The sequence below is a fragment of the Arachis duranensis genome, chromosome 2 (genome assembly GCF_000817695.3).
Source record: "Arachis duranensis cultivar V14167 chromosome 2, aradu.V14167.gnm2.J7QH, whole genome shotgun sequence".
Taxonomy (NCBI): domain Eukaryota; kingdom Viridiplantae; phylum Streptophyta; class Magnoliopsida; order Fabales; family Fabaceae; genus Arachis; species Arachis duranensis.
In genome coordinates this window covers 83,849,435-83,861,805 of record NC_029773.3, presented here as the reverse complement: position 1 = coordinate 83,861,805, position 12,371 = coordinate 83,849,435, and the positions used below count along the sequence as shown (strand labels likewise).

Here is a 12,371-nt window from a genome sequence, read left to right as displayed (position 1 = left end):
CTCTCTGTTTTTTTTTTTGTTTAATTCATATTTCAAGTAATATTGAATCTTATCATGAACTTGTTAATTCTGTATATAAACAAAATGAGTACTAAATATTTTCATTTACACCAATCAATAAATTTTGGCATCCATTAACCGTTGATCAAAAGGAGGGTCCACCACTCTACCGAATGTTTTTTACTTTTTTGAATAAAAGTTCAAACATTTTCCCGCTTTTGCTTCAACAAGAACCGTTGCAAATTTTATATACGTCACACTTTATTTTGCTTTTCCATGTTGAAATTCATGTTTCTCTCACTTCATCCACCTTTATTATTATTTCTTCTCTGAATTTTGTTCCAGCATTATTGTGGTATGTACTATGTAGAGCTTAAGGAAACTGGGTTGACACCAAATTGGTAAGAGTCCCTCCACCAACCTCACTTGTATTGGATATTATCGTTTTTTCTCTTGTTTATTTTTCAATATGTATATATATAGCTGCAATTTGTGTTTCTATGAACCATGTTTATTTGAAACTTTGTTGCTTCCAATTTCTTCTTAGCAAATGTAGCTGCCTCTTGAAAACACCCTTTTGGTGTTATATCTAGCCTTTTATGTAATTTGAGTTTCATTGTTGATATGAGAATCATTTTAGGGGAGAAAGTCTTACAATCCAAGGAAAGTAGCAATCAAAGTATAAATACTTTATCGAAAAAATATTCAGTTTGGTCCCTGAAGTGACACTCGAACTTCAATTTAGTCATTGAAGTTTTAATTGCCTCAATTTAGTCCCTAAACTTTTTAAATTTTAATCACGTTAGTTCCTGCGGTGGTTTCCGTCACAGAATCAATTGAAAAGTTTAGGGACTAAATTGAGACAATTAAAACTTTAAGAACTAAATTGAAACTCAAGTGTAACTTCAAGGACTAAATTAAGTATTTTCTCTACTTTATCCTCTCTGAACCTCAAACTTGCACAAGTAATGCTTCTTGGAATAGCATCCACTTTTGGAGGTTTCATTCAGTCAGCTTTGAATCTTTCATGGACTTCTTCAATGCAGATAATCAGGTCATTATTATGTCTCATGCTAGTGATTGGACAAAGCTTGCAAGAAACAACCTTGGATGAAACTCAAAACCCAAATGGTTTTGTTGAGGTTAATGATGAAAGGCTTCATCAAAAACTGAACAACAGAATGTTGAGAATTATTTCCAACATGTTCAAACCTCAGAGACTGATTTCACATTTTTTACAGGAAAATCTTATGAATCCTTTCAAGAATGCTATTTTTTCCAAGAAGATTGATTGGTCATGTATTAGCACAACTTGCAAGCAATGGATCAAGAATCCCTTGAACATGGCACTTCTTCTATGGATAACTTGTGTCATCGTCTCCGGCGCGATTCTCTTCCTAGTTATGACAGGAATGCTAAACAGAATCCTCACCAAGAAATCCCAAAGAGATGAATGGTTTGAAGCAAACAACCAAATCCTCAATGCTCTATTCACTCTCATGTGTCTATATCAACATCCAAAGAGATTCTACCATCTTGTTCTTCTTCTTAGGTGGAAACAAGAAGACATAACAATCCTCAGAAACTTGTATTGCAAGAATGGAAATCCCAAGCCTCATGAATTTTTTCACATGATGGTTGTTATTGTGTTACTCCATGTTAATTGCTTTGCTCAATATGCATTATGCAGCCTTAATTTAGGGTTCGACCGGTCTAAAAGGCCGGCCGTTGCAGTTGGTATATGCATCTCAATCGCAATTGCTGCTCCGATTTTCACAGGACTATACTGCTTTGTTAGCCCTCTAGGCAAGGAATATGAATCTGATGAAGTATATTGTTCAACCGGTTCAAGATTACCGTCCGAAACGAGCTTTTCTTTTGCATCAAGAAATGATCATGGCCTTGTTGTTATTGAGTATGCACCTGAATGGAGAGGAGGACTATTTGATCTTAAGCAAAATCTTTCTGTTGCATACCAAACACTCTTCTGTGGATTTTGCACTTTTGGAAGGAACATGAAAAGGCTTCACTTTGGTAACATTTATGTTCACATTTCAACTTTTTTTCTATTTTGTATGGCACCCTTTTGCATCTTTAATCTTGCTGCATTGCACATTGATGATGAGAATCTAAGAAGAATCATGGGGTTCATTGGTATATTGCTTTCAGTTTTTGGTTTACTCTATGGTGGATATTGGAGGATTCAAATGAGGAGAAGGTTCAATTTGCCACCAAATAATAATAATAAACTTTGTTGTGGGAATCAAAATGTTAGTGATTGCATGCAATGGCTATTCTGTTGTTGGTGTTCTCTTGCACAAGAAGTTAGAACAGTGGAATTCTATGACATAGTTGAAGATGAATTCTCATGCAAAAGTCAGAATCATGGAATGTTCAATTCTTCTTCACTTTGGAGCAGTCCTAGTTTGTCTAATAAGGTTTGGTCTGAAGAGAAACAGAAAAATCATGTTATGGAGGCTCCAATTGCACTGAGAATTAATGTGGAAGATAATGTCATTAGAAGAACATGAGGAGAGAAAATTTCGTGTTATGTATACATGTCTAGTTTCAACAAATATATCGGTGGCTAATTTTAGTAGTTAATTTAATATATAAATAGTATTTTTATTCATTATTAAAGGGAAAAAGGACACTCCTTGAGATCTCATAACCATTGATTTTTTTTTGGCTTTCCTAAATTATATCAAAAAATTAAGAAAAAATAGTCCAATTATATTAAAATTCCTGCCAAAAAGAAGTCAAAAAGTTCTATTATGTTCAGTTGGCCTAAAGAACAATAATTGTGTCTTACAGAAAAGTGTAGTTATGTCCTTAATTAATAGGAATTAGGAAGCTTGTTGAATCCAATGATTCCCCTTTTCAATAATTCAATTATTCGCCTTTCCTAAAGAAGCAACAAAAGTTCAGAATTATTGCTTGGTTGGCATTTTAACAAAAATAATACTCTGAATATTACATACAAAAGGTAATTCACAAATTACAAAAAGACATTTTCTTTTTATTTTTATATATCCGCCAAAATTTAGGCACCATTTTCGAGACAAAATTGGCCAAATTAACTAATTTATTAAAAAATGTGGCCCCATTTTGTGACCCCTTTGGCTCTTCATCAAAGTCAAATAAGGCTTCTGCATTTGCAATTTGCTTAGATTTTTTGTTCATTTCTATTGCATTGATGTTACCGCCAAGTACCATTGTCATTCCAGAAGGAGGAAGAGGCAACGCAACAAATTAAATAAATTAAACAAAGCAATGACATGAAAAACACACATTTTGATTTTGGTTTAAATTAACTATTATTTTTATTAGAAAGTAATGTTATTTGTGTTATTATGAGAAAAGACACAAAATTATACTTCTATTGCTTTTATTTTATAAGAAAATTGTTCAATTTTTTTGTCCACTCAAACACTAGGAAACAATAAACATAGAGACATGAAAGTGATGTCTTATTTTTGTCTCAATATCTTTATGTTTATTTTGAATTACTTGCCAAATACAATATTAAAATTTAGTAATTTACTTTAATTTTTATTCTAAAAATTAACATTGTCCATAATCCACAACCTAAATATATGCATGAAAATTCATTCTAGTTGGGCAAAACAACTACATTTATGTTTAACCCATGTAGACTATAGGGGCCACAATCATATGACAAAATCAAGTACACACAAGTTGCACAACCATAACTTGTACCTAAAAAATTATGATACATTTTTCAATTGAGACTTCTTAGAACTATGGCAAGTTCAAAAGTTACATTTTTATAAATTTTTTCTCAAATTACAGTCTAAAAATTATAGACAAAAAATCTAAATAAATACGTACTAAATGGCTAGAACCAGCCCCGGAAGTGACCTACGATACAAATCGCGAGGCTGGCTCTGCCAAAGAGTCAAGCTATTTTGCTTGATCTCCCACCTTGGAGGACTCAAATCCCTAACAACAAGCCATGTGTTGAAATACTCCCTAAATTGAGTTATCAAGCCATTCTTCAATGTCCAAACATGAACCCAATAGGCTTGTCCTTCCCACCCTTCAGTGATAACACAATCTCCTATGGATGTGAAGCTTCTAGGCTCAAACTTGAAGCCTTTGTTGTGTGCTGTTTCACCAGTGAGGACCTTCATCATGTGTTGGCATTCTGGGGGGCCATGGAACCACCATTCAAGATCACTTGCTAGCACCTTTGAAACCATTTCCATTTGCCCTTCTCCAAGAAGTGCCTTGTATAGAGACTCAACTATGGATTTGTTTTCAACACAAGAGCCTTCATCATACTTGTTTTTTGGTGCCATTTCTTAGTTTCCTATATGGAAATTAAGGGGCTAATAATATGTGCCTCTCTTTTTGGATATAGGAAGTGGCTCTAATTAGTTTCTTGTGTGCATGGAGAACATGGCTTTGGATTCATGTATATTTATAGGCCTAAAGAGGGAGATATATGTCCAATTCTTAGTACCTTAGCTTTTTGTGGAAGGAATTGAATAATAAATTATTGGGGGTATTAACTAATAAGACTGAATTTCAAATTTTAGTTTTGTAACTCAATTTATTTATTTTTATACCTATATTATTTTGCATTTTTTTTTCTTTGATTTATATTTAAGTCTAGATTTGGCTAGTATAAAATTAGTCAAAGTGCCAGAGTGTAGTACTCTCTAAAAATTAACTTATTATAAAAGGTAAAAAAAGAAAATATGATAAATTTTAAATTATAAATTATAAATCATAAATCTAAAATTATTGATATAAAATATAATAAATAGAAAGTTAAAATTTGTTTAACTAACAAAAATACAGTACTTTTTATTCACTACTAAGGTATATATAAAGATGAGACATAAAAATAATAGGCGCATTAAATTATGAAAATGAAAAAAAATATTAAAAAACTTTAAAGTTTGATTCATGATAGATTAATTAAATTTCTAGTAATAGAACCTGAATGCTAATAATTATATTAGAATAAAAAAATTATTCACAGATAAAAAAACTTAGAAAATAAACTTGGCTATGAAGAAACTAACTGTAGAAGACCAATGAACCAAGTTAATTCTAACAAAAAAAAAAAAAACTATTGTTTCAAAACTAAACTAATTTACATCTCCTGAAATATGAAATTCATATATGGATAAATAGATGGATAGATTTAATATTTTTTTTCTCTTATTGAATTATATATACACACCGGAGATTGATTATTACTTTTATGATGTGACGATTGGACGAGGGTGTGGGATAGATGATTAGGTCCTGGAACTAATTATTATAGCTGTGATTAATGCTGCACGTGTGAAGTGACAAATTAGAATCTGTCATCACACCCAAATTCACGTATAAACGCCAATCATATGCTATTGCAATTAAGCTCTCGAATAATGCATTTGTATGACATGTTGATAATAACGATGTGAAAACCATATGGTGTGGATATTTTCTAGAATGCCAACTCTACCCTTAGTTTGCCTCCTCATTTTTCTAAACAAACAATTCCATTTCAATCGACTCAGATTATTATTTTAAAAATTTAGGGCAGCAATTTTTGTATTTTTTTAACTATTAAAATAAAAGTGAGTAATTTTTTATTATTAAATATAATTTCACACCATTAAAAATATTATTGATAGCCAATTAATAATTATAAAATACTAAAATTATTGGTCCCCTAGCATTCTTCATTTATTTTTGAAAAGAAATGAGGTTTAATTTTCTTTTTTTTATTTTTAATGGAACTTCATTTTTAAATTTAAGGAAAGCGATGTTGTAATTCCCAAATTTTTTTACATCACTTTTTTGTGTAATTTTTTCAAATTTTTGTTTTATTCTTATTATTTTAATTTTTAGAATAAACACCCAACATGATTACTGTCCATTTTAAAATAGGACAAGATGATTTTTGTGCAATAAATTACACCGATCCGGCTTTTGTTCTTGACAAAAGTGAGACAAGACAGCTCTTCCGTTATAACCCCTCACCAAAGTTGACGGAAAAGTCTTATGTGGCATTCACCGGCGCTGATGTGGAGGGTTACTCAGAGTTAAGTGCCACGTTGGCTTAGGGAGAATAGACATGGGTCAATTTGTCCCCCTCCATTCTTTAAAAACGACGTCGTTTTCTGGTTCTCTATTGAAACAAAACCTAATAAGGTCACATATAACCCCCCAAGCCCTAACCCTTATTTACAGAAATAATACCAAACATTTGTCCTCTTCTTCACCCAAAACAAGAAATGTTCGACGGAGCACCTGGCGGTTGTGTTGAGTGTGTGCGGACAAGGCCGTTGACAGGCTCCCAAACGACAACTGTAACTGCACAATTGACGGTGTCATTGACGGCGTTGAGTAGAGGCAGCTGATGTCACCATCCAAGTTGGTGTAAGGTTTTATAATTTCAAAGTTTAGCAGTATTCACTCTTTTTTCCAATTGCATATTGATGTTGGAATGTTCATTGAATGTGTTTTTCTTGTGCATGAATGGTATTCTAAAGCTGGCTAATTAATTTGTTACCTAAATAATAATGTTGCTTGTGATTGGTTTAGATCACTGTTATAGTTGGATAACTAGTGTGTTGAAGTGAAATTTGATTAGATGTACATATTTACAGATGGATGAGTTTGAAGTAGTTCCTATTTTTCATTATGAAAAGAATTTCAAGAGAAATTCACAAGGTGAAATGGATTATTTAATGAAAAATTGAAGAAATGGCCACCTCTTGATATTGATTTAGTAAACTTCTTCGATCTAAAAGTTTTATTGAGGGAGTTTGGTTACACAAATTACAAGACCATGTATTGGTTTGATAACATGATCCTTAACTTTGAGTTTGGTTTGCATGTAATGAAGGGTGATGTTGAGATAAATGAAATGAGGGATAACAAGAATAGAAATAAGGAAACTAATAAAATTCACATCTACTTTGATCATCCAGTTAGTGTACCTGAAATTGTGGATAATGAAGAGCAAGTTGAGAATGTTATTCTGAGTGACTCATCATCTTCAAGTGATGGATATGAAACAACGGAAAACGAGTCTTACAAGCCTCCTCTTCCTGGATATGAAGATGCAGATAGTAGTGAAGACAGTGGAAAACAAAGAAAGAATGAGAGGTTAAAGAAGAAGAGAAGGACATGTGCTATAAGAAAAATAGCTAATCAGGGTCCAAATACTAAGATGAAAGATGATCAGGCTGGCCCAAAAATTGTAGATAAGACTGATTTAAGTAAGAAAAATGATCATGATGGCCCAAGTAAGAGTGGCCCAACTCTTTTTCCTAGGACAATCAAGAAAAGGACTTTAAAAAAGTATTTTGAGAGGAGGAGGACACATGTTCTTAGAGCTAGAAAGAATAAAGGAGATAGTGTAAATTTGGATGGAGTGATGCGCCTGACACAGGGGTGGTAATGGGCATGAAAATGCTTTAGAGAAAAATTTGGTGGGAGAAACAAATGATGAAAATAGATTTGAGTTAGATTCTGATTATGAGAAGTCATATGAGTATGAAAGTGAGGTATTTAACAGTCCAGTGTCAGGTGATGATGAAGGAAAGACTGCATTTGATGCATTTAATGAGGAGACAGAGTATAGAGAAGTTGAATTTAAGGTTGGATAGATATTTGTTACAATGGAGAGTTTCAAGAATGCCCTGAAGGACTATTTTATGTTTGAGGGGAAGGATGTGGTATATCTCAAGAACGAAAAAAAGAGGGTTAGGATAGCATGTGCGGGTGAGCAGTGCCCTTGGTTGATCCTGACTTTTTAGAACAGTACAGAAGGTAGTTATCAAGTGAAGACCTTGGTGAATGGGCACAATTGGCTAGAAATTATGGTTCCAACCTAGTTGATAGGTATTGGGTAACATCAAAATTGGTGAAGAGGCTACTTACTCTGCCTGATTTGAAACCTAAATAGGCTATAAAATACATGATTGAAGATTACAATGTGCATTTGAGTGATAAAATGGTAAGTAGGGTACTGAAGGCTGCCAAAGAGATAGTTATAAGTAATGAACAAGTTCAGTATGGGAAGATTTATGACTATCTATAAGAACTGCATTGGAATAATCCTGGAAGCACAGCTTTAATGGAAGTCATACCTCAACCGGAGTTGCTACCACTTTTTTATAAATTATACATAAGTTTGGATGCATGTAAAAAAGGATTTATAGATGGGTGCAGACCGCTAATTGGGTTAGATGGGTGTTTTCTAAAAGGTTACTATAGTGGTCAGCTATTATCTGCAGTAGATCAAGACGCCAACAACCACTTTTTTGTTATCGCGTATGCTGTAGTTCCCAATTAGTGTAAAGATACATGGAAGTGGTTCCTCATACTACTCCAACAAGATCTAGGAGAATGAACTGAACTTGACTTGAATTTTATATCGGATCAACAAAAGGTCACATCTAACTTATATTTTTTGTTAAAATATACGTAGACTCTGCTTTAATTTAATTCATTTGATGTCATATACTTTGATTTGTTGAGTTTTTGTTATTGTCATATAACCTAAGTTGTTGAATTCAATTGATTTAACTAAATAGTGATTTGTTGATTACTAATTATTGTCATGTAAGTCGAGTTGTTGAGTTCAATTGACATAAATGGGTACTGATTGATTATTTTTTGTTATTGTTATATAATCTGATTTGTTGAGTTCAATTCATATAAATGGATACTGATATGCTGATTTTTTTTGTTATTGTTATATAATCTGAGTTATTGAGTTCAATTGATATAATCTGATTTTTTGTTATTGCTATGAATCTTATATTGTTTGATGTCATTGTCATGCAATCTAATGTTAAATTCTTTAACATTATGTAAGTTGATTTAAATTATTTAAGATCATATACACTGAAGCAAATAGTTTGGTTGCTAATTTTTTGTTATTGTCATGTTTACTGAATTTTTGTTCTTTTTTAATATTGACTTTGATATTTTTATGTGGCTCTTTCATTATTTCACTTAAATTTCCTGCATCTATATATATAGAGAGTAAAAATGCTATTCTTAATTAATATACAATCCTTTTATATTACAAATTCGAAAGCTTTATATAACAATATCTTTGTGCAACTGTGCTTGTTATAAGTGATAATAATAATATTATTATTAAATTAATAAATGAAATATGTATGTATATATAAAACTTCAAAAGGTACAAATTTTATAAGATAAGAATATAGGTGTTTTGTATTGTATGATGTGTCTACAATTTTTATTATTATTTATTCTGATTTTGTCTGATGTGACTAAGAAAAAGAGAAGATTGGAAGAAAGCCCTTCCATACATATAGAGTAGAAATGCTGCTTGTCTAAAATCAGCCCACCTCTTATGAGCTTATCTGATGCACCACTAAATAAAAAGCGTTAGATTAGATTGATAAACGATCTAATGGTTTATATTTAAATTATTATTAATTTATTAAAAATTACACTAAAAGATAACAACTCCTTGGATATTTTAATATTGCCCAATATAAAAGTTCAGAATTAGACCCTTGTTTTTGCAGCAGCTATGCGCCCCTGCCTCTTCCCTCCACTCACTTCCTCTGTCTTCTTCGTTTGAACCTCCGTTTCTTCTTCTACTCCCCTCTTCCCTCTGCTTCTTTCTCTACCCACTGTCCTCTGCCTTCTTTCACAACGAAAATTGGTTCGGTTTTGGTCAAATTCTGTTATTGCTCGGCTTTCGCTTATCTTCTCAAATTTTCGAAACTTTTTTAGGGTTTTGCTCAAAAGAGGTTGACTTTTAATGGAGCCTCGAGTTGGAAATAAGTTCTGTATCGGTCGAAAAATTGGTAGCGGATCCTTTGGAGAGATCTATCTCGGTGAGCTTTCTCTCCTCTCTCTTTTTAATTTTTTTTTGCATAATTGAACTTCTAATTTCCGAATTTTTTCGATTAAGTTTTTCCGATTAGGGAAGTATTCCATAGAATTGTGAAAAGCAGAATAGAAGGGGGGTGATTCTCTTGAAAAGAAAAACCTTGCTAATTAACCTTTTTTTATGCATACCCTTCAGTTTTCATTGTTAGATTTTGCTTCCTTAGAAGCTGAGAATGGAGATCAGAATTGAAAATTAAGCCAACAATAAAAAAACTTAGGGGGAGGATTCTTGTATCTAAGAACCGTGTAAAATGTATAGAGCTTAGATTAATTAAATTTCTGCTAAGCAACTAACCGAATTCTTAAAGTATTATTAATAAGGCAAATTCAATGATTCCATTTACACTACACTATTATTATTAACATCACTAAGTAGATCTAATCACCAAGTAAAAATAAAAATTTTTCTTCCAATATGGATAGAATGGTGATGATGAGGATAGGAAGACAAAGAAGGGGCAATATGAAGGTCCTGATCTGGACTTAGCTGAGATGCTCGAAAGGGACGTGTTGGAGACGTCTCCCGGAGTGAGATGGGATGATGTTGCAGGCCTCACTGAAGCTAAGAGGCTTCTTGAAAAAGCTGTTGTCCTTCCATTATGGATGCCTGAGTATTTCCAGGTATTGATGGTTTATCTATACATACTATTCTAGAATTCTGATGTGTATATGAATGTTATACTTTATGATTGTTGTGATGTCTGGTGCTTTTTATTCCTTTGGTAGTTGTTTCGCTATATGTTGAAATTTGAATTAATCTTGCATGCTACTGTTTCTTGTTTTTCCTTGGAATTCTCTCATGCTTGTGTAGTTATGCACACAAATTCTCTTGTTATGCTGAGCTCCGATGGCTTTAAGCAGGCTGTTGTTGTATTTCTATCCCATTGTTGTTGTCATGGAAAGACCTTTTCTATGGAATTCATTATATGTGATTCTTATAGGGGATTAGGAAACCGTGAAAAGGTGTTCTCATGTTTGGGCCTCCCGGAACTGGGAAGACACTTCTTGCTAAAGCAGTTGCTACTGAATGCAGTACCACTTTCTTTAATGTTTCTTCTGCAACTTTAGCTTCCAAATGGCGTGGTGAGAGTGAACGGATGGTGCGGTGTTTGTTTGATCTTGCAAGAGTATATGCACCAAGTACAATTTTCATTGATGAAATTGATTCTCTGTGCAATGCTAGGGGGTAAGTCTTTGATGTTCTTTTCCTTACATAAAAATGTTGAGTTTTGCATCATGTATGCCATACTTTTATTTACGTTGGGAGATAATGGTTGTCAACTACCCCTTGGGTTCACCCTGAGTTAGTATCAGTTGAGATTATTTGATTTCTGATCGAGTTGCATTTCAATTCATCAGGGCTTTTGGGGAACATGAATCATCCAGAAGGGTGAAGTCTGAACTTCTAGTTCAGGTTGATGGTGTAAACAATAGTTCCACAAATAAAGATGGTACCTGTAAAATAGTAATGGTTTTGGCAGCTACAAACTTCCCTTGGGACATAGATGAGGCACTGAGGTTTGTATTTGCTTTTCTGCATCCTTTTCTTATACTTCTTAATGTGCATTGCAAGTGATAGAAGTATGCGATGAATTAGTTATATCTGTCGGAAACCTCTTTTAATGTGCATGTACTGATACAATTAGATGTTGATGCAAATCAAATCAGGCGAAGGCTGGAAAAGCGTATATATATTCCTCTTCCGAATTTTGAGAGTCGTAAAGAGTTGATCCGTATCAATTTGAAGACTGTGGAGGCAAGTTAGGACATTGTGATTTACCTATGACACTGTCTTAAAGATATTATTATGTATTGCCTTTAATTTATTTCTTCAATGAATTCAAATGAAAGACATCGAGCATCTAACAAATACAAGATTATCATGTTTTGCCTTTGCACCAGGTGGCCCCTGATGTCAATATAGATGATGTGGCTCGCCGTACAGAAGGTTATAGTGGAGATGATTTGACAAATGTATGTCGTGATGCTTCCCTGAATGGTATGAGGTGTAAGATAGCGGAAAAACACGTGATGAGATCAAGAACATGCCCAAGGATGAGATTTCAAAGGATCCTGTTGCTATGTGTGACTTTGAGGAAGCTTTGAAGAAAGTCCAGCAAAGTGTTTCTCAGGCTGACATCGAACGTCATGTTTTATTACCATGTTTTATTTTCTTTCCTTGTAACCAATGACCATTTAAAAAGTTCAGGATCTTAAAAGTTCTTAATTCATATATATAACCATATTGTTGTGGTAAACCAATTTTAATTTTAAGGAATAATTTTAAGGATTATGTAAACCAATTTTTATTTTATTTTATTTTTATCAATTTCAAGTTACAAATTTATAATTTTCAATAAAATGAATAAAATTTGAACTTTGTTGTAGTTTTAATGCATTTGAGAATTTGCCTTGATATCTATTAAATGAGTCAGAATGAATGATCAAGAAAGAGGACAAAA

At 32.9% G+C, this 12,371-nt stretch overlaps 2 protein-coding genes and 1 pseudogene across 4 annotated transcripts; 2 read left to right on the top strand and 1 right to left on the bottom strand.

Annotated features, from left to right (window-relative positions):
- The first annotated feature begins 290 nt into the window (after positions 1–290).
- Positions 291–2,590, top strand: LOC107475430 (uncharacterized). 3 transcript variants are annotated; one of them, XM_021135766.2, is made up of 3 exons: positions 291–401; positions 1,047–1,142; positions 1,242–2,590. In XM_021135766.2, exons 2-3 carry the CDS (start codon positions 1,071–1,073, stop codon positions 2,529–2,531), a joined length of 1,362 nt encoding a protein of 453 aa, XP_020991425.1. In that variant the 5' UTR covers positions 291–401; positions 1,047–1,070; the 3' UTR covers positions 2,532–2,590. The 3 variants fall into 3 exon arrangements, with proteins under 3 accessions (XP_020991425.1, XP_015950548.1, XP_015950547.1); XM_016095062.3 differs by having other exon boundaries at positions 1,047–2,034; positions 2,170–2,590; XM_016095061.3 differs by having other exon boundaries at positions 1,047–2,590.
- Positions 2,591–3,577: 987 nt separating this feature from the next.
- Positions 3,578–4,423, bottom strand: LOC107475683 (senescence associated gene 20). Its single transcript, XM_016095343.3, has one exon. The coding sequence runs from the start codon at positions 4,320–4,322 to the stop codon at positions 3,852–3,854; it is 471 nt and encodes a 156-aa protein (XP_015950829.1). The 5' UTR covers positions 4,323–4,423; the 3' UTR covers positions 3,578–3,851.
- Positions 4,424–6,814: 2,391 nt separating this feature from the next.
- Positions 6,815–12,163, top strand: LOC107475594 (katanin p60 ATPase-containing subunit A1-like; annotated as a pseudogene).
- Positions 12,164–12,371: the final 208 nt, after the last annotated feature.

Excerpts from the sequence above, each read along its gene's own strand:
- LOC107475683 (XM_016095343.3), bottom strand. The coding sequence starts at position 4,322 with ATGGCACCAAAAAACAAGTATGATGAAGGCTCTTGTGTTGAAAACAAA.
- LOC107475430 (XM_016095061.3), top strand. The coding sequence starts at position 1,071 with ATGCTAGTGATTGGACAAAGCTTGCAAGAAACAACCTTGGATGAAACT.